This window comes from Bombina bombina, chromosome 2 (genome assembly GCF_027579735.1).
Source record: "Bombina bombina isolate aBomBom1 chromosome 2, aBomBom1.pri, whole genome shotgun sequence".
NCBI lineage: Eukaryota > Metazoa > Chordata > Amphibia > Anura > Bombinatoridae > Bombina > Bombina bombina.
This window is the reverse complement of record NC_069500.1, coordinates 168527683-168553549: the sequence shown is the minus strand read 5'-3', so window position 1 is coordinate 168553549 and position 25867 is coordinate 168527683. Positions and strand designations below refer to the sequence as shown.

The 25867-nt window shown below is 39.8% G+C and overlaps 1 protein-coding gene across 1 annotated transcript in view; it reads right to left on the bottom strand.

The window, feature by feature from the left end:
* Window positions 1-25867, bottom strand: part of NLN (neurolysin) — a 322838-nt gene that overhangs the window by 151762 nt on the left and 145209 nt on the right. Inside the window, 1 exon segment of the mRNA XM_053701341.1 lies at window positions 20039-20405. Coding sequence (XP_053557316.1) covers window positions 20039-20405 — 367 coding nt within the window.

The window sequence follows — 25867 nt, the reverse complement described above, 5'->3', positions numbered from 1 at the left end:
TATCCTAATTGAAAGTTAGCATAGTTTTTGAAGCTCACCTCCTGCTGTGTAAAAGACAACATCCTGGGTTTATAAGCTAGATAAGCAGGTAAAATTCTGACTACATAGTGGTTAGCATAGACTTGTTAAGTGATCCCTGCTGTGTCAAGCATACAAGCCCTGAACCATGGACTTAAAAATAAAAACATTTTTATTTATTTATTTTTTTCTCTGTTTTTCAGAAATCTAGTGAAAATTATGGGAACAACTGATGAATGGGATATCTGGATGAATAACTATGTAGCAATCTATAATTTGCTGGATTTTGTATAATTTTAAACACTGCATAGACAGCTCAAGGTAGGGTGATCTTCAGGGGGTTAGTGTTAGGTTTTTTTAATGGGGGATTTAATATGTGGGAGATGGATTAAAATTTTGTAATAGATTAAATGGCAATTGCAATAAACCCATTGTTAAAAGACAGCATAGAAATGAATACATGTGTGTGTATATATATATATACAGGTACATATATTCAGACAACATATTTATATGAATATAGAAATTTGGGAGATTGTCTAATTTTCTAATATTACATGAGTATTCGTTTAGCTTGATAGGTGACTATTTTAGTCGGTCTAAAATGTTTAACTATGTCAGAATAATAACCCTTGTATCTCTTTATTTTATTTTTTTAGACATGTGATGACAAGATTCATGCATTCTGAATTTGTTAGAAATGTGAAACATGCTGTATTTGCATGAATGCAATGTCAGGATTTTAAATGTTATCAATCTGGAATAATTGGCAGTATAATTACTTTAATATAATATAATGTTGAAAACATAACGTATTTGGTATCAGAATAATCAAGACAAATTATATGATACTGTCCCATCTATAATTAATATTGTAATTGATTAATGCAATGTTATAGTATTGCTTAAAATAATCATTATATGGGAAATATTGTAAAATGTTTAGAAATGGTTAAATGAATCTGTTTTGTTTGTCATGTGGCCCCCCGATGGACAGAATCCAGTGTTGCGATGCAGGAATTACAGCTAGAGGACAATTGGTTGCTAACCAAGATGCATTTTTCCTAGCAACCATATATCCCAGGCTGCCCAATCAGAAGGGACAAGGTTCCGAAGGGCCACCCATATTCCTCACCAATAATTAGACAATATAAGTTGGAATGCCGGATGAGTAAAGGGGACAGGCTGCTAAGGAATTTCCTAAACTGACTGAAAACTGTTGCGTGGGAGACAGTCAAACTATAAGCAAAGTGGGCCATACTTTTCTTATCAATTGCAATTACACTTATTTTTATATGAGGTGGGACAAGTTTTGAAGCTGAATATCATCTGGTAAAGTATATATATATATATATATATATATATATATATATATAAAAGGTTACTTATTACAGGTAATATTTTAAAACAAAATATAGGCATAGTCACTGCAGTTTAAAGTACAGTTGAGAGATTTAAAAGAGCAGTTTGTATTTTAGTTTATATCCATAGTCTGTGTATTGTTAAACAAATATCCTTAATGCTAAGCTATTTTATCTGTGCAAATATAGAGTTATAACTCAGAGTTTGATTGTTGGCACAAATAATATATATAACCTCTGGTGTTTCAATTAGAGTATATATATTATCCTATTGTTTAACTAAGCACTGTTAAAATTGTATCAGTCTGAATGTTCAGTGGTTTATACTTTAATCTTATTGTGTTAATTGAATGAAAGACTATTGTGAATAAGGTATACGTGTATGAACTCTGCATAGCATATTTTAATAGTTTTTAAACGCGTATAATATTGATTCATATTCTGGTTCCCATAAATATACTTCAATATGTTCATAGATATTAACTAATAATAATGAATTCAGGAATTTATATTAATTTTATTGTCTTAGTATATGCATATTTGATTGTGGGTTTAGTTTAAAGAAAGATTGTTAAATATACTCACATATTATTTGGAGTATTAAGGTAGGAAAAATCTGATTGGTTGATTTAATCAGCCAATCGGATTGAAGTTCAATCTGATTGGCTGATTGGATCAGCCAATAGAATTGACCTTGCATTCTATTGGCTGATCCAATCTTCAATCCGATTGGCTGATAGCATCAGCCAATCAGATTTTTCCTACTTTAATTCCGATTGGCTGATAGAATCCTATCAGCCAATCGGAATTCGAGGGACGCCATCTTGGATGACGTCATTTAAAGGAACCTTCATTCTTCGTTAGGACTTCGATTGAAGAGGATGCTCCGCGTCGGCTGGATGGAAGATGGACCCGATCCGCTCCGGAAGGATGAAGATAGAAGATGCCGCCTGGATGAAGCCTTCTGCCGTCTGAAGGACCTCTTCTGCCCTGATTGGATGAAGACTTCTGCTGTATGGAGGACCACTTGTGCCCGGCTGGGTGAAGACGGCTCAAGGTAGGGTGATCTTAAGGGGGTTAGTGTTAGGTTTTTTTAATGGGGGATTGGGTGGGTTTTAGAGTAGGGGTATGTGGGTGGTGGGTTGTAATGTTGGCGGGTATATATATTATATATAGGATTGAGCTTGCAGTCTATTGGCTGTTCCAATCAAGAGGATGCTCCACGTCGGCTGGCTTCAAGATGGACCCGCTCCACTCCGGATGAATGAAGATAGAATATGCCGCCTGGATGAAGACTTCTGCTCGTCTGGAGGTCCTCTTCTGGCCGGATCGGATGAAGACTTCTGCCCCTCTGGAGGACCACTTGTGCCCGGCTGGGTGAAGACGGCTCAAGGTAGGGTGATATTCAAGGGGGTAGTGTTAGGTTTTATTAAGGGGGGATTGGGTGGGTTATAGAGTAGGGTTGGGTGTGTGGGTGGTGGGTTTTAATGTTGGGGGGGTATTGTAATTTTTTTTACAGGTAAAAGAGCTGATTACTTTGGGGCAATGCCACGCAAAAGGCCCTTTTAAGGGCTATTTGTAATTTAGTATAGGGTAGGGCATTTTATTATTTTGGGGGGCTTTTTTATTTTATTAGGGGGATTAGATTAGGTGTAATTAGTTTAAAATTCTTGTAATTCTTTTTTTAATTTCTGTAATTTAGTGGGTTTTTTTTCGTAATTTAGTTTATTTCATTTAATTGTAATTAGTTTAATTTAATTTAGTTAATTTATTTATTTATAGAGTAGTGTTAGGTGTAATTGTAACTTAAGTTAGGATTTATTTTACAGGTAATTTTGTACTTATTTTAGCTAGGTAGTTATTAAATAGTTAATAACTATTTAATAACTATTGTACCTAGTTAAAATAAATACAAAGTTGCCTGTAAAATAAATATAAATCCTAAAATAGCTATAATGTAACTATTAGTTATATTGTAGGTATATTAGGGTTTATTTTATCGGTAAGTATTTATTTTTAAATAGGAATAATTTATTTAATTGTAATAAATTTCTTTCGTTTAATTTAAATTATATTTAAGTTGGGGGGGGTTAGACTTAGGGTTAATCGAATATATAGAGGCGCTGATCTTGAATCTCGTGTATATGGACGTACACACTGAAGAAAGAAAAACTTGGCTTGTGATTTGCAGAAGTTAACAACAAATTAATGTGCAGTATACTCACTGCATCAAATAACTTTGTCTCTTATCTGAATGAAAATAATATGGGTATAATACTAACACCTGAATTCAATAAAACTCACATTAATTTTCTAGACTTAACAATTTTTGTTGAAGCAGGAAATATACACACTAGGACCTTTTTCAAAAGCTGTGACATGAACACTTATATAAGGAGAGACAGTGAACACCATCCAACCTGGCTAAAAGCAATCCCTAAAGGACAATTTCTCCGTATACGAAGAAATTGTGATACCACAGATGATTTCAATACCCAATCTAAGATAATTAAAGAAAGATTTGAGCAAAAAGGCTATGACAGCAACACATTAGAACAAGATAGAGTTGAAGTGGGAAACAGGAATCGAGATTCTTTAATACTGAACACTGACAAAAAAAGTACCAATAATCCAAATTTTCCAAGATTCATTACCACATACAATAGTGGACACAAACAGATCAAACATATTATAAATCAACATTGGAATGTTCTAAAAAATGATGAATACTTAAATAATATCATTCCAAACAAACCTTTGATAACTTTCAGGAAGGGAACAAACTTCAAACAAAAATTGGCACCTTCCCTTATCAAGGGGATGAAGCCACCTAAACCTATCCAAATTGCCAATTTAACAGGATTTTATACATGTGGACATTGTAAAGCATGCAATTATACTAAAAAGACACATAAGACATTCACTTCTTCAGTAACAAATAAATCATACACAATAAAAGATTTCATCACTTGCAAAACCAAAAATATAATATATTTACTTCAGTGTAATTGTCAGATTCAATATTTAGGACAAACTTCAAGATTTGCTAAAACTCGTATATTAGAACATCTTAATAAAATTGAAAAAGAAAAAGAAGATCATGGTGTCCCTTTACACTATAATAATTGTCCTCTATACGATAAAAAACATCTATCATGGATAGGTATAGAGAAGGTTTCATTACACTGGAGAGGGGGAGAGATAGAAAAAGAACTCAATAGAAGAGAATTATGGTGGATACACACATTAAAAACATATGGACATTATGGTTTAAATAAAGATATTAGAGTGGCAGCGTTCATATAATTTATTTTATTTTCATTTTATTTTATTTTATTTTATATTTAATATATTTAATAAATTATTTTATTCTGTTTAGGTTTCATTATATTTCAAATAGTCTAATATTTATCCCAATTACATACACAATATTACTGTGATTCTGTTCAGAAATTATATGTGAAGATAAATTTATATTTGATGGCAAAATTTATATTTGATGGCAAAATTTATACTTGATGGCGAAATTTATATTTAAAATTCATATTTGATGGCAAAGTTTATACATTTGATGGCAACATCGATATTCGAGTGCATGTTGCACTAATTAATATTCAAAAGAAATTGAAAAGGTTGTAACCCAAGATTTTTGTGAAATATTGTCACGAAGTTGTCTATGTCTGTAATATATATGATTCAAAGTGACTTGCACTTTTCATTACATACTCCCTAGAAAATCCAAAACACTGGCTATCAATGGAACATAGTAAAATGTCGCGCATAGAGAGATTGGTCAATCCGAGACATGTGACACGGAACTCATTGGACAAACCGGAGCTTAGGCCTTTACATACGAAGCATTGAAAACAACGCTCTCTACTTGATTGATGAGAACATATGACCACGCATCATCTGGCGGACCTGAAAAGAAACTGCTTAAAACCAGGACTTGAAAGGGAACTTTAATTTTCTCCCCTCTGATTGGCCAAAAGGCTTTTTTTCATTTATACCAATCCAATTTGAAAAATTATTGAGAGTTTAAGCGCCAAAAGCTTAAATACAAAATAAATAAATATCATTCTCAAAACACAATTGGATTGGAATAAATACAAAATTAAAATGTTTTATTTGTGAGTCCTATTCCGGTGTTTACCACCGGAACAGGAACAATGATTACCTGTATAAATACACCTGTTAACACTCCAAAGGCAGCACTTCCAATTGTTTTTACTGCTCTTGAAAAAGACGACACTGTCGTTGAAACGCGTAGAGCCAAGATAAATAAGAGCATTTTATTATGTTTTAATAAATATTTGTTTTTTACCACAACAAGTATTTTTGCTGCCTTTTTGGAAGTAATTTCAAACTACACAATACGTTCTGAGGAGCCGGATTCCGAAATTTATCGGAGTGAGTATATTGCACTTTTTATCAAGCAAAAGATTCAATCACCTGCAGTGCAATTTTCATTATCCACAGACACAAACACAGTGTGGAAATTGGGAAAGTTTGAGACAGAAAAACCTTTCGAAGAAGCTGAACTCTGAATTTTTCGGAGTGAGTATACTGCACATTAATTTGTTGTTAACTTCTGCAAATCACAAGCCAAGTTTTTCTTTCTTCAGTGTGTACGTCCATATACACGAGATTCAAGATCAGCGCCTCTATATATTCGATTCACTTTCTACTCACAGTCCGGTTGGGAGAGACTGTTAGAGAGCAGCGGTCATTTGAGAGGGGAGTATTGTACTCTATTCTAGTCACCCTGTACATTGTGTTGTTTAACATCTGACATATTTGTATAGTTTTAGATTATTTTTGTAGACTTAGGGTTAGACTTAGGTTTAGGGGTTAATACATTTATTATAGTAGCGGCAACGTTGGGGTCGGCAGATTAGGGGTTAATAAATGTAGATAGGTGTCGGCGATGTTAGGGATGGCAGATTAGGGGTTAATAAAATTTAAATAGTGTTTGCGAGGCGGGAGTACGGTGGTTTAGGGGTTAATACATTTATTAAAGTGGCGGCGATGTCCGGTAGGCAGATTAGGGGTTAATAATTGTAGGCAGGTGGTGGCGATGTTTGGTGCGGCAGATTAGGGGTTAATAAATATAATGTAGATGGCGATGTTAGGGGAAGCAGATTAGGGGTTCATAGGTATAATGTAGGTAGCGTCGATGTCCGGTCGGCAGATTAGGGGTTAAAAAAATTATTATAGTGTTTCCGATGTGGGGGGGGGGCTCGGTTTAGGGGTTAATAGGTAGTTTATGGGTGTTAGTGTACTTTTTAGCACTTTAGTTAAGAGCTTTATGTTCCGGTGTTAGCCCATAAAACTCTTAACTACTGACTTTTAAATGCGGTAGGAGTCTTGGCAGGAGAGGGTCTACCGCTCACTTCTTCCAAGGCTCGTAATACCAGCGTTAGGCAAATCCCATTAAAAAGATAGGATACGCAATTGACGTAAGGGGATTTGCGGTAGCCTCGAGTCGCGGAAGAAAAGTGAGCGGTAGACCCTTTCCTGCCTGACTTATAATACCAGCAGGCGTTAAAAAGCAGCGTTGGGACCTCTCAACGCTGCTTTTTAAGGCTAACGCCAAACTCGTGATCTAGCCGTATTTTTGGTAAAAAGTCAAATTTAGACATTTAAACTGCCTTATCCTGGTAAAAAACATCACAGCAGAGATCTATGTAAGGAGTATATCAACAACCCAACAGGAGCAAACAGGCTTTTGACTAATTCCACACTAGGAATAATTGTGTCACTACCCAATACTCCAACCTCCCCTCTGTCCAAAGCAGCAGCTCTCTGAGAAGGGAAATGGGCCTCACATCAGGCTGAGGACCCCCCTCAACAAAGAATCTGGATCACCTCAATTCTTCACCTTCCTCCTGTGGAGGCAAAGATCATACTGGCATACCAGAGAAGTGGGAGGAATTGAGTGCTCTTGGAGTTTTGAGAATCTTTGCCCCCACCTAGTGGCCAGAAGTTGAATCCCAGGAGTAATGGCACATGGACTCTCAGCGCCTTATGAAAGAAAACAAAGTAACATAATTTTTACTTCAATTCTTAATCATTAGCCAAACTCCACCCACCATTTATCGTATTTGGAGAGGCCAATCTAGGCTTTAGTCCACAGACAACAAGGTTAGCCAAAGCTATAAAGGGAGTTGTTTTGCAGTTGATATCTGATGAAGTTAATTAGGGACAGAAATGCAGCAGGGTACATTTCAAGGTCTGAGAATTAGAAAATTCTACATTTTCAAGCTAAATTACATTAAGAGGGCAAAATAAACAATGATTGTTTTTTGCATTAAGCGGTTTCATTATGCATAACTAATCTCAAGGTGTTAACCATCCATTTGAATTTCTAACAATCCTTGACAGAAGGTTGGAACCTTTGTCCGTACAAAGAATAGCGAGGAGTAAAGAAAACAACTCCCTCACTGGCAAGCCGGTTTTAAAAAAAATAACCCTATAGGAGGTCGTGGCTGCGGCCTAAAAGAGGAGACTACTAGAAAACGACCTGCAGTCACAAAGGGGTCGGGTGATAGACATTTGCTGGAAAGAGACAGCCACTTAAGCACTTGATGCCTCACAGGTCCAGGTCACTGGGTGAGTTACTTTGCAGGCAGGAAGCTGCCATCTTGCTTCAGCAGCAACACGCAAGAGACATAAAAGGGCCCTCAGCGATGACAAAACTACCTAAACACTTCAAAACTTATAGGCAATAGAGGCAATTTCAATCAGGGAAATAAAGACAAAAATATCTGCGAACTCTTATATACCCAAGGTGCGGTACTCATAAGCCCTATTACATCCACGTGGCCCACCTTCATACATGAAACTACACCAAAGGCACAGCTACATAGCCTAAACTGCTACCACCATAATACAAATCTACTATCTAAACATTGGCATAGCAGACCCTAGCAATCAGTCCTCAGAGGGCCAGTTAATCATTTGATTAATCAACTACTAATTACTACAGCTCCCAGCCAAGTGCTACAGTGGGATTATAGGAGACGGAGCGATTGAAAGACCCCCAGTGGTAGCTATAACCAAAAGACAGCAGTGGGGACAAGTAGGAGAAGCTAGTTAGCTGAGTACAAGTCTTTACTTAGTATATTGTCAGCAAAGCACCACTACTCATTGTAAGTAGTTGAATAAGATAAAAAGATCCTGACTTATTCTAACAATAACTTTTCTGTTATCCAAACAGTATTAAGCACAGCATGATGGTGTGAGGCATTCAAGGCCACCCCTGACCCCCCCTCATATTCACACCTTCAGTCTACCACGTTTGGACTCCTATTGAACCTGCAGGAACCTAATTGAATATTTCACTACTGGAGCCATTGTTTTTGGCGCATATTTTCTGTATGCAAAAATACTACACGCTGTACAGCAAAAAAACAGACAACATGGCTAGCAAGCAACATTAACAAGATAGAAGACTCAAACATCAAGCAGAGGTTCACACATCACCCTCAAAAACTGCGGAGGTGACAGATCTTTCACCGCAAGACACTCATCCAATAGTATCCCAATTGTCGGCACTCTTTTTGCCAAAGATAGAACAGTTGCAGACGAGCCTGGATGCCCTGACATCTGACTTTAAAGTATTCTCCACTAGACTCACAACTGTGGAACAAAAAGTAGCGGACACTGAATCACAAAAAAGAGAGGCCACTCTTAATATCTCACAATTACAATGACAAAACAGAGTTCTCCAAGAAAAGCTGGATGACCTGGAAAATAGGTCCAGGCGAAACAACAGATGCTGCCAAACCTATTACGCATCTCAAGCTCTAATTTACCTTGTGCCGTGGAAAGAGCCCACAGAATTGGACCCTTGTAGCAGAGAACAGATCAAAAAACACCACCCAGGCAAATCATGATTAAATACTTAAACTACAAGGACAAAACCCTGCTCCTAAAGGCATATAGACAAACGCCTGAGCTGACCTACGAGGGCAGAAAGATCCATCTGTTTCAGGATTATTCGGCAGAGGTATTATTATTATTATTTATTTATAAAGCGCCAATAGATTCCGCAGCGCTGTCAATGGGTACAAAAATAAAAGTACAGTACAATATAAAAGACACCAGACAAAGTTTAACAAGCAAATACAGGGAGAATTGAGGGCCCTTTTCCTGTGGGAACTTACAATCTAGATGGGTAGGAGGGTGAGAAACAGGAGGTGGGGACTGCAAAGGTGAGACTGATGTTAGTGTGGAGTTAGATGGGGGCAGCAATTAGGCAAGTGAAATTAATTTGTTACCAAGTTGGGTAATAAGCTTCCCTGAACAGAAAGGTCTTTAGGGAGCGTTTAAAGGAGGAAAGGTTAGGGGAGATTCTGACAGCTCTAGGAAGTGCATTCCAGATGGTTGGTGCCGCACAAGAGAAGTCCTGTAGCCTATGGAAGGAGTTGATGGTAGAAGATGCAAGGAGCAGGTCATTGTTGGATCTTAGGGGGCAGGCTGGAGTGTATTTGTTGATGAGTGAGGACAGGTACGGGGGGAAGGGGCTGCATTGGTAAGGGCTTTGTAGGTCAGGATGAGAATTTTGAATTTAATTCTACTGTGGATGGGTAGCCAGTGAAGGGACTTGCAGAAAGGTGCAGCAGATACAGGGCGTCGGGAAAAGTGAATTAGCCTAGCAGAGGCATTTAGGATGGATTGAAGAGGGGAGAGGCGGGAGAGAGGAAAGCCAGTTAGTAGGTTATTACAGTAGTCAAGTCAGGAGATTACCAGGGAGTGGATTAGCTGTTTAGTAGTTTCAGCATTAAGAAACGGACGAATTTTGGAGATATTGCGTAGGTGGTTGCGACAGGAGGAAGAGAGCAATTGGATGTGGGGTATGAAGGACAGATTGGAGTCAAGTGTAACTCCTAGGCAGCGGACTTGGGGTGATGGGGAGATAGTGGTGTCACCAACAGTGATTGAAAAGTTAGGAACCGGGATAGAATTAGAGGGGGGGATTAGAAGGAGCTCAGTCTTGGACATATTGATTTTTAGGTGGTGAGAGGCCAACCAAGAAGAAATGCCAGATAAGCAGACACTGATGTGAGAAAGGACAGAAGGAGAGAGTGAAGGGGTGGATAGGTAAATCTGAGTATCATCAGCATAGAGGTGGTAGTTGAAGCCATAGCTACTGATAAGTTTACCCAGTGAGTAAGTATAAATAGAGAAGAGTAGAGGACCCAGAACAGAGCCTTGAGGTACTCCAAAAGACAGAGGCAATGGAGAGGAGGAGTCGTCAGCAAAGGAGACAGAAAAGGACCTATTAGAGAGATAGGAGTGGATCCAGGAAAGGGCAGTGTCAGAGACACCCAAGGGAGCTGAGAGTCTGTAGGAGAAGGGGATGGTCAACGGTGTCAAAGGCAGCAGACAGATCAAGTAAGATAAGTATTGAGTAGTGGCCATTTTTTTTAGCAGAAAGAAGATCATTGGTAATCTTGGTGAGGGCAGTCTCAGTTGAGTGTTGGGAACGGAAGCCAGATTGCAAGGGGTCGAGCAGTGAGTTGGAGGACAAGAAGTGGGTTAAGCGATTGAAGACTAGTTTTTCCAGGACTTTTGAAGCTAGCGGAAGCAGTGATATGGGGCGGTAGTTTGTAGGAGAATTGGGGTCGAGGGAAGTTTTTTTGAGGATGGGGGTGACCTTTGCATGTTTGAAGGAAGAAGACAGAGAACGTATTAGATGTGAAGGGATAGGGTCAAGTGGGCAGGTAGTGAGGTGTGAGGAAGATAATAAGGAACTCACTTCATTCTCAGTGGTAGGGTGGAAGGTGCTGAGAGTGGTGGAGGGGGTTGCCGGGGGTGGAGATGTAAGGTTGCAGTCTTGTGTTGGGATATTACTTTGGATGGCAATTGTTTTGTTGAAAAAGTAGTCTGCCAGGTCTTGAGCACTAAAGGCAGATGAAGGGGGGGGAGCAGGTGGATAAGAGATGTTTAGGGTTTGAGGCATGAGTAGATATAAGAGAAGAGAAGTAGGTTTGCTTGGCTAAGTGAAGGGCAGAGGAGTAAGAATAAAGAGTGAACTTATAGTGGAGGAAATCTGATTCAGAGCGGGATTTCCTCCAGGCACGTTCAGCAGCACGGGAGCATTTTTGCAGGTAGCGTGTTTGCTTAGAGTGCCAGGGTTGGAGCTGACGACGTGGGGTTTTGCGTATTTGGGGAGGAGCGAAAGTGTCCAGTGCAGAGGAGAGAGTATTGTTATAGTGGGTTGTAGCAAGGTCAGGGCAGGATATTGTGGAAGCATGGGGAGGTGTTTGTGCCGATTTCTACAGGTGCGGGGGGGAGAAGTAGGTTTAGCCTGTATGTTAAGTTTAAAGGTGAGCAGATGGTGGTCTGAGATGGGAAATGGGCGACAGGTGGCGTCGGAGATAGAGCAGATGTAGAATACTAGATCAATAGAGTGTCCATCGCGGTGAGTAGGGAATAGGGTGGATTGTGAAAGACCAAAGGAGTTTGTGAGTGAGAGAAGCTTAGAGGCAGCAGGGGCAGATGGGTTATCAATGGGGATGTTGAAGTCCCCCAAGATTAAAGCAGGTGTATTTGTAGAGGGAAAGTGAGAAAGCCAGGCAGCAAAGTTATCAAGGAATTGGGAGGTTGGTCCAGGGAGGCGATAGATAACTGCCACCCTGAGGGAGAGGGGGGAGAATAGTTGGATGCAGTGAACTTCAAAGGAGCAAACGGAGAGAGATGGATGAGGCTGCAGGTGCTGAAAGGAGCAGGAGGGGGAGAGTAAGATTCCAACACCGCCACCGTGTCTTTCACCTGGCCTAGGTGTGTGGCTAAAGTGGAGACCACCATGCGTGAGAGCAGCAATGGAAGCAGTGTCAGAGGAAGATAGCCAGGTTTCAGTAATTTCTAGAAGATTGAAGGTGTTAGAGACAAACAGGTCATGAACAGTTGTAAGTTTGTTACAGACAGAGCAAGCATTCCAAAGAGCACAAGAAAAGAGAGGTGATAAGCACTGTGGGCTAATAGAGATGAGATTGTTAGGATTGCGTGACCTAGAGTTTTTGCAGTGGGGGACTGAGTGAGAGTGTAAAAGTGTGGTGATTGCTGCTGGGCCAGGGTTAGGAGAGATGTCACCAGCAGCAAGCAGTAGTAGGATTGTGAGTGACAGAATGTGAGAGGGGGACTTGTAGGAACGGGTATGATTAAACACAGGAGAGTTAAATAGGGGAAGTATTTCTAAGGAGACAGAGTAGTTCATGAGAGGACAGCATACGGGATGAGAGGAGTGAGGGTGAGATACGGATAGTGTGGGGGTTATTGCTGCTACAGGGAAGTGCAGTGATTTTTAGGAAAAGGGCAGACAGAAATAGCAGAAAAGACATGGAAAGCATTATGCAGGTGTATAGTTAGTAGGTTTTACCTGTTAGTGGGACTGCAGTTTCCCCCTCCAGTTTCTAACTCCAGCTCTTAACTTGGCCACTTGTAACACAGGGCACTTAGAAGCACAGGGCACAAAGAGCCAAGGCTTCAGAGAGCTAAGTGTTCATCTATTTGTAGTATTCAGATTATAAGTTGTAATGATTTGATTCAAGGTAGCAAAGGAACGCAGATAATTCTCCCCTTACTGTAAGGAGCTTCTAGACAGAGGGGAATCGGTTTCACTTCTTTACCCGGTAAGGTTAAAGCTACAGACAGCGCAAGGCCCAAAGTTCTTTGAATCTACCAGACAGCTCCAAGAGTTTATGAGAGCACAGAACTTAAGTAACAAAAGCCAGAGAGAGGCGGATAGAATTGAAGAAGAGGAGGGCTGAAGAGGAGCGAAAGAAGAACTATCTGTCTTGTGGCACTTGTGACCTTGTTGTTAGGAACTCGATATGCAAGGACTGAAGACTTTACTTTATTATCCAGAGTTTCCCATGAGTATTGTGGTGACAGCTCTATATCCTTTTTGAAATGGGGGAGGTGGTTGGGTTGTTTGGCATTTATTGCTTAAATTGAGTTGCATTAATTGTTGCAGTCATCTAATTGTACTATTTCTTGTTTGTTGTTCACCATCTATATTTTATTTTTATTGTATCATTCAAAGGGACTGTTTACTATTTGCTTCATTTACCAGTTTTCAGGAGGGTTCCCCAGGGTGTTCACTTCACACGCATACAATTTAACTTACTCACACAGTTAGGGATAACTGAATCATCCTAGCAAATCCAGGAAGCACGTAGATATAGTAGCTCTGCGCTGCAGTCCAAATATGGGGACATGTATTATATCTTGGAATGTGGGGGAATCACATCACCCATAAAAAGAAAGACCATCTTGAAATACCTTAATTCTAAGAAAGCAGACATAACTATATTAGAAGAAACCCACTTGAAACCTAGCGAAGATCAAAAATTACGGCAAGGTTGGGTAGGGGAAGTAATCTAGTATGAAAGTAGGTGGGCTAGAGGAGTTGCTTTTCTCTATGTCTATGGACCACACACACACAAAAAAAGGAACTTTTGGAGTTCCCTCAGAACCCGCCTCCTACATATGATAGATATACCGTTAATATTGGGAGGAGACTATAACATAGCACCACAAACCCCAGCAGACAGGTATAAAAATCCAGATCTCGCACTAAAATCACAAACCACACTAATCCAAAAAGAGACTCCCAGATACTGACTAAATTTAAAAATGCTCTCTCACTCACTGACATCTGGAGCGACAGGAATCCAGAATCAAAGAATGACACGTGTGTCACCCCGCAAAAGATACACTATCTTGCATTGACCTTTTCTTGATATCAAAATCCTTGAACTCTAGAATCTTGGACACTACAATAGACAGCCTAGTTATTTCAGATCATGCTCCAGTCATGCTCAAAATTAAATTAGGGCATTTAAAAACACATCAAAACACTTGGTCATTTCCCAAATACCTAGCTCATGATGCTAACCTCAGGAAACACTTAGTGGGAGAGTGGTTGGCCTACAGTTCACTAAATCAGCAACATATATATAATCTTATCCTTTTCTGGAAGGCAGGCATGGCAGTGTTCAGAGGTGTCACAACTATATATGTAATAAACATCAAAAAGAGGAAATAATTCAAGGAGGAATTGCTATTAAAACAAGTATTAAACGCAAGAAACAGATACCTACGCAACCCCACAGAAGCTAATAGACGCAAATACAAAGAAACTAAAACACATAGAGACACATGTATGATGCAGAATGCAGCTAGACATTTGACAATAACCCAAGCTAGATTTTACCGCCACGGTAATAAGACGGGTAGAATGCTGGCCAGGCTGACGAAGCTAGCTAGGGGAATGAACACAATAGCTGCCATCAAACAAGATGATATAATATACACAGAAACTGCAGGCATTCAAAAAGTGTTTGGCAATTATTTTTCAGACCTATATAAAACTCAAGAGGTAGAATCTGCACACAGAGATAAGTTCTGGACTAATCTTACATTACCAACATTGTCAGATGCCCAACGACAATCACGTAATACCCCAATAGATCCAAAGGAGATAATAAAAGCCATAGGAAACCTCCCACTCGAGAAAACCCCGGGGCCAGATGGACTCCCAGGAGAATTCTACAAGATACTCCAGCATGAGATAGTAGACACACTTTCAAAGGTTTTTAACTGCATTTTAAAAGGCGAAACCAACATATCCCAAAGATTCACTGAAGCAAACGATTTCTTTAATGAATTCGGATTACAAACTTTTCACTAAAATTCTTGCAAATAGATTGGCCCTTATTCTCCCTGACCTAATTCACCAAACCCAAACAGGTTTTGTGAAGGGTAGATCAGCAGTAACCAATGCCTGGAAAATTTCTTCTAACACATTACTGTAATCTCAGACATCTGGGAAAAGTATCAAAAGCTGAAGAAGCCTGCGCCCTGCTTGTAGACGCAGAAAAGGCGTTCAACAAGGTTCTTTGGTACCATCTTTTTTTTCACTCTTCAACAATTTGGGATAACAGGAGACTTTCTACAAGTACTCAAAATCCTCTATTCTGCACCAAGTGCTGTGATCTTAGTTAATGGTGTCCCATCTCAGCCCTGGAAAGAGGTACGAGGAGGGATGTCCACTTTCCCCTCTTCTTTTTGACCTGGCTTTAGAACCCCTAGCAGCAAAAATTAGACTAGAAACAGAAGGCCTTGTAATTGGAAACTCAAAAATGCATGTATCACTTTTCACGGATGATATGGTCTTATACATACAGGACCCCCAAACAAGTGTACCTAAAATCATGAGAATCATCACAGATTTTGGACACATATCGGGTTACAAAGTTAACACAGATAAAACTGAACTCATTTGGCTGACTCATACTAACACCATACCAGACCTACACTACAACTTTAAGCTAGTGGGGGAAACCTTGACATACCTGGGAATTAAATTATCCATGGATTCCACAAACTAGTATAATGCCAACCATACACCATTAAAAAAAGAGGCGTTGGACTTGGTGACTCATTGGGTGAAATTACCACTCACAATTTAAGGTAGAATAGGGCTAATAAAAATGATTCTCTTCCCCAAATTATTATACATCCTACAGATGTTGCCATTAGTAATTCATAAAACGGATTTAAAATTTTGGAACTCGTTAATATTCTCTTTCATTTGGGCCAACAAAAAGCATAGAATTAAATCAAGTAGGATTATGAGCTCAATTGACTCGGGAGGTATGGCGTTACCAAATATTGATTTTTATAGCTGGGTGACCCAGGCTAAATATGTGTTTGATTGGGTGACAGGGGGAGATAGCTTCACCATACTTGTGTTAGAGCAACAAATAGTGGAACCTTTGTTATTAGCTATGTTACCACATTTACAAGCAACAAAAGTAGACAAACTCCTGGCACACTATCCATTAATGCAACAACCTCTATATGCGTGGAGAAAAATATGTCGCAAATTTAATATAAGTCATGAAACAACCAAATATATCCCCTTACAGAGAAATCCAAATTTCATTCCAGGGATGACCACAGAAACATTTATGAAATAGAAGAGTTTGGGAATAGATACAGTGTCTAAGATTCTAGAAGGTAATGGGGCAACGATATGCACATTCTCACAATTACAGACAAATTATGCCTTACCGTGGACACACCCCTTTGCCTATTTGCAAGTAAAGCATTATGTAACAGCATTACAAAAATCTACAAATTTCCCTAGCAATGACAATGCTATCTTACGGCTAGGCAAATTATACACACAGGGAGTCAGATCCATATCTCCAGTTTACAAAGCTTTGGTAGCTTTAGACAATGAGAACACACAGAGACACATTGGTGAGAAATGGTCAGGAGTACTAGACTCAGAAACCTCGTTAACGCAGATTAAACAAAGCATTCAAAATGTATGACACGCTACACTCTCGATGGATCTTAGAGAAGCTCACACCAGACTCATTAAAATGGCATATATTACACCTAAACTATACAAAAACTGGAAAATGGAGTCCACAGGGAATTGCCCCAAATGTTTAAAACCTAAAGCAGATCTGTTACATATGATATATGCATGTCCCAAATTACATAAATTCTGGGGAATGATACATTTCTAGCTGAAAACCATAAATATCCATATAGACACATTTACACATCAAACAATTCTATTTCTTGATTGTCAAAATCTTAATAAAACAAATACACTGTTCACACACAATGTCATCATACAAGCGAGGAAAACTATTTTTAAGAATTGGCTCCGACTCTGAATCAGCTAAAAAGAGAAATACACAAACAACTACTTTATGAACAAGCATACACTGTGAGGGAGGCAAAGACACCCCAGCCGGAAGGAAAGGCTCAACTCCGTCCTCCAGGACCACCAGACCCCTATGATCCAGCATCAAGCGCCCATCCAAAAGAACCTAAGACAGGTCTTGCCTGTCCTCCGGTATAGATGGACCTGCTCTGCCTGGACCAGAAGAGCTCCTTCTCTGAAGGAAAAAACAGACTTAACTATTACCCAAAACAGGTCCTGCTCGTCCTCAAGGGTACGGCACGTCTGTTATAAAAAACATAATAAAAGTAAATTCTTAGGTCCCAGCAGTGCTAGGAAACTGAGAATAACAAAACAGAAATAAGCTCTGAGGCTTAACTTTCATTCTAGAAAATTGAGGGAACATCACCCGACCAGAAACCTAGAAGCTTCCATTGGAAAACTCCAACAATCTCGATATTAAAGTCGATAGTACCAAAAATCCAATGTGACGAAACATCCTTCTAAGAAGAGCTTCTATAACAACCCAGAGCTCTAAAAAAAACAAAAAACTAACCGAAACGGAATAGCAAATCAAAGAAAAAAAGGCAACTGCCCTGAAAAATGAGAGTGCAAACAAAAAACAGGTCCGGCCTGTAAAATGACACAATCCCCCATCGAGCTCGGAACTGGGATTCTAAATAAACAAAAAAGAAAAAAGGTAACACAAGACGACAAGGAATAGGATCCCCTCCTTTCCACGTCTAGTTAAGATCGTTATCATATTTAGAGGACTGAGATGCAACTGACGGATCAGTACTGGGAACCTCTAACATCGCCAAAATCTCCTTCAGGAGTAACCGCAGGCGTACCCTTCGAAATCTAAATGCAAAGCCCTCCGCAGTCGAAGGACCCAAGTCAGCAGACTCCAACCCAGGAGGATCTTCCTCTGAAGCCTCAGAGGGAACAGCATCCCCAGAAGACTGATCGGACACAACCGTTATTTTACACAAGTGACCATGGGCAGGAGATAGGTAACATAGCTAAGGCCATAGAGATGGAAATGCGGAACAGCGTAGTAACCTCTGGTGTAAACAAACTCCTTACAGGCGAAGGAGGGTCAGAACCCGGGACAACTGCATATGTAGGAACAAAATCTAGAAAACACACCTCACTGGACGCGGAATCCTCAGAGGTAGATGACTCAGTGGTCTCTAACATTTCAATATTGGTTGCTGAGAACACCCTATTGTGGCATATGGAACATAATTGAGAAGGCTGTATTACCGGGGCCTCCTCACAATATACACAAGTATCAAAATCTGTATCGGAGGAATCCTCTAAAATATCAGAATCCTCCATAACTTGTCTATATCAATCTATAGAAAAGGAAAAACAACTGGCACCATATACCACCAATGGCTGGGGCACTCACCACCTCCAATGACCCAGACAGATGGAGAAGATGCTCCTCTCCACAGACAGCTGTTCATGAATCGGAAGATGGGAAAAAAACATGACCACTCCCAGTCACATGGTGCTCATGCAGGACCTAACTCTGCTAAGGAAAAAGAGCGCCATCTTAATAAAAAGAAACTGCGCAGCTCTCCAAAGAAAAACCTGTATGTTCCGTATCAGCTTAGTAGCCCAAACGTTCAATAATCCCCCTTAGGAGACATTAACCCTTGATTCCATAAAGATAAAGGAGTCCCACTGTGACCCTGTCTTCTATTGATAACAAGTGTATAAAGTAATGAAACAATTTTACCGGAATCTATGCAGTGGAACAGTGACACGGTCCTTCAAGTTTGACAGATTGTAGCAGCGCATCTGACATGGACTTGAGTAAAGAAAGCAGGCATCGAAGCTCATCAACGCTGATTGCTTAAGGAGCTGTTAATGTGAGCCTGGATGGGTTCGCAGAAAGACTCTCCCTGCATCTCCAGATTCTAACTTTCGTCAATGCTCTCACTGAGATGCTGATAAGAATATATGAAACTTCAGTTCCATCTTGAAGAGTACTACCCTCTATAAGGAACTACTCTGAAAACTTCTGACATTTCTCTGCCAACCTCCTGTGACGAAAGGCAAAGAATGACTGAGGGATGGAGGAAGTGGGGGAGGTATTCAAGCCTTTGGCTGGGGTGTCTTTGCCTCCTCCTGGTGGCCAAGTTCTATATTCCCACAAGTAATGAATGCAGCTGTGGACTCTCCCAGTATTTAGAAGGACATATATGTATATGCTTATATACATATATATTTACAATTGGCTGCCATCGCTGTGCGCTAGTTCTCATGCCGTGTATGAGAACGAGACTCCTATTGGTGCCTATGGAAGCGTGCGCTCGTGAGCACAATGCTTCCATGCAATGTGAATGTGAGGTATGTGCATGCACTGGTATTAGAAAGTGGACCGCAAATAGCGCTTTAGCTAAAGTGATATTTTGAGCTCCACTTATAATCTGGCCCTTCATTTCTTGTATGTTCTTGTTTCTTGTTTCAGAACAAGAGATTTTAGCAGTGCTAGGTGCCAGCATGTTAAAATTTGCAATCTCCTGCAAGAAGAGTCCAATGAGATTCTAATGGAATCAGCGGACGTATTGCAGGTGAATGGGGCAGTAAACCCCCAAAACACTTTCCATTAAAAAACCTTAGCCCTTTTGTTTAAAAAAATAAATACAATTAACTTGCATCATGTACATGTGCCCAGCGTATGTCCCTAGGTGTTGAATGGTAGCTATGCATGCAGCATACTTCAGCAGTTAATACTCTCTGTTAATACTGATTGTAGCAGCTACTGCACGTCCTTTATTTCCCTTTAATGAATTCAGGCCAATGGTAAAATTAACAAAATACTTACAGTAACATAGTAAGACTTCTAAGCTTCTTTCAAGGGCAATACAGAAAACCTGTTTTTTCCTTTAATATGTCTACTACTAAATTTAATACAATGTATATGATTTACCTTGGGTAAAGGTCTAAATAGAATTGTCCAAGTGCTTCATCAGTCATGCTGTCATACACTGTGTACAGAATGACACTTTCATGCCACACAGGGACATTATCCACACGTTCAAAACGGAGTCCAAGGATATCTTGGTAAATATTTAGCAAGTTTTCTGTGACAGTCTCCATTGGGAAATATTCCCGCAGTTTTTCATGATCCACTAAGTATTTTGTTTCTACTATCTTATTCAGGTAATATTGAAGATCCCATGGATTAATTTTTCCATCCATGTCCAATTTTCTTTCAGCACATTCTTTACTTTTAATCTCCAAGATAAGTTGTTTTTCTTCTTCGCCAAGGGTCTTCAACTTCATTTTTAAATTATCTGCAAAGAAAAATGACACATAGATAAAATGTGAGATTTCAATTACAGTGGGAATTGCATGATAACCAAAGGAATATAATTGTTTACTATTTTGTCATAAATTATGAAAACCTTTGGGGGGGTTATTAAGTTATTTCACTATATATTTGCCTGTATATTACAGCTGCCTGGTGTATTATATGTTTAACTCCCCTGGCAAGTTAAATCAGTGAGACCTGCAGGTATAAAATGCAGAGAATATAAGATTTGCGAGAGCTTCAGATACACCCAGGGAACTCCCCTTTTCCTCACAGTTTTGTTGGTTCCTATATAAATTGTGGCAGGGTTAGTGAAGCAGCATAGGCCTGCCTTTTACTTGAAATGGCAGTTGTCATATTTGATATCTAATATATAAATGCCCCTTCAATATGTAGATTATATCGGCTAGATTTGGAGTTTTGTCGGTAACGACCCGAAAAACTAATGCCGGCTTTTTTCTGGCCGCACCATAAAAATAACTCTGGTATTGAGAGTCCACAGAATGGCTGCGTTAGGCTCCAAAAAAGGAGCGTAGAGCATTTTTAACGCAGCTTCAACTCTCGATACCAGAGTTGCTTACGCAAGCGGCCAGCCTCAAAAATGTGCTCGTGCACGATTCCCCCATAGGAAACAATGGAGCTGTTTGAGCTGAAAAAAAACAAACACCTGCAAAAAAGCCGCGTTCAGCTCCTAACGCAGCCCCATTGTTTGCTATGCGGTAACCCTTCCTACGTCTGCACTTAACACTCTAACATGTACCCCGAGTCTAAACACCCCTAACCTTACACTTATTAACCCCTAATCTGCCGCCCCCGCTATCGCTGACCCCTGCATATTATTATTAACCCCTAATCTGCCGCTCCGTAAACCGCCGCTACTTACATTATCCCTATGTACCCCTAATCTGCTTCCCTAACATCGCCGACCCCTATATTATATTTATTAACCCCTAATCTGCCCCCCACAACGTCGCCTCCACCTGCCTACACTTATTAACCCCTAATCTGCCGAGCGGACCTGAGCGCTACTATAATAAATATATTAACCCCTAATCCGCCTTACTAACCCTATAATAAATAGTATTAACCCCTAATCTGCCCTCCCTAACATCGCCGACACCTAACTTCAATTATTAACCCCTAATCTGCCGACCGGAGCTCACCGCTATTCTAATAAATGGATTAACCCCTAAAGCTAAGTCTAACCCTAACACTAACACCCCCCTAAATTAAATATAATTTTAATCTAACGAAATTAATTAACTCTTATTAAATAAATTATTCCTATTTAAAGCTAAATACTTACCTGTAAAATAAACCCTAATATAGCTACAATATAAATTATAATTACATTGTAGCTATTTTAGGATTAATATTTATTTTACAGGCAACTTTGTAATTATTTTAAAGAGGTACAATAGCTATTAAATAGTTAAGAACTATTTAATAGTTACCTAGTTAAAATAATTACAAAATTACCTGTAAAATAAATCCTAACTTAAGATACAATTAAACCTAACACTATACTATCATTAAATTAATTAAATAAACTACCTACAATTACCTACAATTAAACCTAACACTACACTATCAATACATTAATTAAATACAATATCTACAAATAACTACAATGAAATAAACTAACTAAAGTACAAAAAATAAAAAAGAACTAAGTTACAAAAAATAAAAAAATATCTACAAACATAAGAAAAATATTACAACAATTTTAAACTAATTACACCTACTCTAAGCCCCCTAATAAAACAACAAAGCCCCCCAAAATAAAAAATGCCCTACCCTATTCTAAATTACTAAAGTTAAAAGCTCTTTTACCTTACCAGCCCTGAACAGGGCCCTTTGCGGGGCATGCCCCAAGAAGTTCAGCTATTTTGCCTGTAAAAAAAAAACATACAATACCCCCCCCCCAACATTACAACCCACATACCCCTAATCTAACCCAAACCCCCCTTAAATAAACCTAACACTAAGCCCCTGAAGATCATCCTACCTTGTCTTCACCTCACCAGGTATCACCGATCCGTCCTGTCTCCAAAATCTTCATCCAACCCAAGCGGGGGTTGGCGATCCATTATCCGGTGGCTGAAGAGGTCCAGAAGAGGCTCCAAAGTCTTCATCCTATCCGGGAAGAAGAGGCGATCCGGACCGGCAACCATCTTGATCCAAGCGGCATCTTCTATCTTCATCCGATGACGACCGGCTCCATCCTGAAGACCTCCACCGCGGACCCATCTTCTTCTGGCGACGTCCAACTGAAGAATGACGGTTCCTTTAAGGGACGTCATCCAAGATGGTGTCCCTCGAATTCCGATTGGCTGATAGGATTCTATCAGCCAATCGGAATTAAGGTAGGAATATTCTGATTGGCTGATGGAATCAGCCAATCAGAATCAAGTTCAATCCGATTGGCTGATCCAATCAGCCAATCAGATTGAGCTCGCATTCTATTGGCTGTTCCGATCAGCCAATAGAATGCGAGCTCAATCTGATTGGCTGATTGGATCAGCCAATCGGATTGAACTTGATTCTGATTGGCTGATTCCATCAGCCAATCAGAATATTCCTACCTTAATTCCGATTGGCTGATAGAATCCTATCAGCCAATCGGAATTCGAGGGACGCCATCTTGGATGACGTCCCTTAAAGGAACCGTCATTCTTCAGTTGGACGTCGCCGGAAGAAGATGGGTCCGCGGTGGAGGTCTTCAGGATGGAGCCGGTCGCCATCGGATGAAGATAGAAGATGCCGCTTGGATCAAGATGGTTGCCGGTCCGGATCGCCTCTTCTTCCCGGATAGGATGAAGACTTTGGAGCCTCTTCTGGACCTCTTCAGCCACCGGATGATGGATCGCCAACCCCCGCTTGGGTTGGATGAAGATTTTGGAGCCAGGACGGATCGGTGATACCTGGTGAGGTGAAGACAAGGTAGGATGATCTTCAGGTGCTTAGTGTTAGGTTTATTTAAGGGGGGTTTGGGTTAGATTAGGGGTATGTGGGTGGTGGGTTGTAATGTTGGGGGGGGGGTATTGTATGTTTTTTTTTACAGGCAAAAGAGCTGAACTTCTTGGGGCATGCCCCGCAAAGGGCCCTGTTCAGGGCTGGTAAGGTAAAAGAGCTTTTAACTTTAGTAATTTAGAATAGGGTAGGGCATTTTTTATTTTGGGGGGCTTTGTTGTTTTATTAGGGGGCTTAGAGTAGGTGTAATTAGTTTAAAATTGTTGTAATATTTTTCTTATGTTTGTAGATATTTTTTTATTTTTTGTAACTTAGTTCTTTTTTATTTTTTGTACTTTAGTTAGTTTATTTCATTGTAGTTATTTGTAGATATTGTATTTAATTAATGTATTGATAGTGTAGTGTTAGGTTTAATTGTAGGTAATTGTAGGTAGTTTATTTAATTAATTTAATGATAGTATAGTGTTAGGTTTAATTGTAACTTAGGTTAGGATTTATTTTACAGGTAATTTTGTAATTATTTTAACTAGGTAACTATTAAATAGTTCTTAACTATTTAATAGCTATTGTACCTGGTTAAAATAATTACAAAGTTGCCTGTAAAATAAATATTAATCCTAAAATAGCTACAATGTAATTATAATTTATATTGTAGCTATATTAGGGTTTATTTTACAGGTAAGTATTTAGATTTAAATAGGAAAAATTTATTTAATAAGAGTTAATTTATTTAGTTAGATTAAAATTATATTTAATTTAGGGGGGTGTTAGTGTTAGGGTTAGACTTAGCTTTAGGGGTTAATCCATTTATTAGAATAGCGGTGAGCTCCGGTCGGCAGATTAGGGGTTAATAATTGAAGTTAGGTGTCGGCGATGTTAGGGAGGGCAGATTAGGGGTTAATACTATTTATTATAGGGTTAGTGAGGCGGATTAGAGGTTAATAACTTTATTATAGTAGCGCTCAGGTCCGCTCGGCAGATTAGGGGTTAATAAGTGTAGGCAGGTGGAGGCAACGTTGAGGGGGGCAGATTAGGGGTTAATAAATATAATATAGGGGTCGGCGGTGTTAGGGGCAGCAGATTAGGGGTACATAAGGATAACGTAGGTGGCGGCGCTTTGCGGTCGGCAGATTAGGGGTTAATAAGTGTAGGCAGATGGAGGCGACGTTGAGGGGGGCAGATTAGGGGTTAATAAATATAATACAGGGGTCGGCGGTGTTAGGGGGAGTAGATTAGGGGTACATAAGGATAACGTAGGTGGCGGTCGGCAGATTAGGGGTTAAAAAAAATTATTCGAGTGTCGGCGATGTGGGGGGACCTCGGTTTAGGGGTACATAGGTAGTTTATGGGTGTTAGTGTACTTTAGAGTACAGTAGTTAAGAGCTTTAGAAACCGGCGTTAGCCCAGAAAGCTCTTAACTACTGACTTTTTTCCTGCGGCTGGAGAAACGACTCTAAATACCGGAGTTAGAAAAATCCCATTGAAAAGATAGGATACGCAATTGACGTAAGGGGATCTGCGGTATGGAAAAGTCGCGGCTGAAAAGTGAGCGTTAGACCCTATTTTGAGTGACTCCAAATACCGGCGGTAGCCTAAAACCAGCGTTAGGAGCCTCTAACGCTGGTTTTCACGGCTAACGCCAAACTCCAAATCTAGGTCTTAGTGTTTTAATTTCTTAGGGAAAAACAGAATTTATGCTTACCTGATAAATTACTTTCTCCAACGGTGTGTCCGGTCCACGGCGTCATCCTTACTTGTGGGATATTCTCTTCCCCAACAGGAAATGGCAAAGAGTCCCAGCAAAGCTGGTCACATGATCCCTCCTAGGCTCCGCCCACCCCAGTCATTCGACCGACGGACAGGAGGAATATATATAGGAGAAACCATATGATACCGTGGTGACTGTAGTTAGAGAAAATAATTCATCAGACCTGATTAAAAAAACCAGGGCGGGCCGTGGACCGGACACACCGTTGGAGAAAGTAATTTATCAGGTAAGCATAAATTCTGTTTTCTCCAACATTGGTGTGTCCGGTCCACGGCGTCATCCTTACTTGTGGGAACCAATGCCAAAGCTTTAGGACACGGATGAAGGGAGGGAGCAAATCAGGTCACCTAAACGGAAGGCACCACAGCTTGCAAAACTTTTCTCCCAAAAATAGCCTCCGAAGAAGCAAAAGTATCAAATTTGTAAAATTTGGCAAAAGTGTGCAGTGAAGACCAAGTCGCTGCCTTACATATCTGATCAACAGAAGCCTCGTTCTTGAAGGCCCATGTGGAAGCCACAACCCTAGTGGAGTGAGCTGTGATTCTTTCAGGAGGCTGCCGTCCGGCAGTCTCATAAGCCAATCGGATAATGCTTTTAAGCCAAAAGGAAAGAGAGGTAGAAGTCGCTTTTTGACCTCTCCTTTTACCAGAATAAACAACAAACAAGGAAGATGTTTGTCTGAAATCTTTAGTAGCCTCTAAATA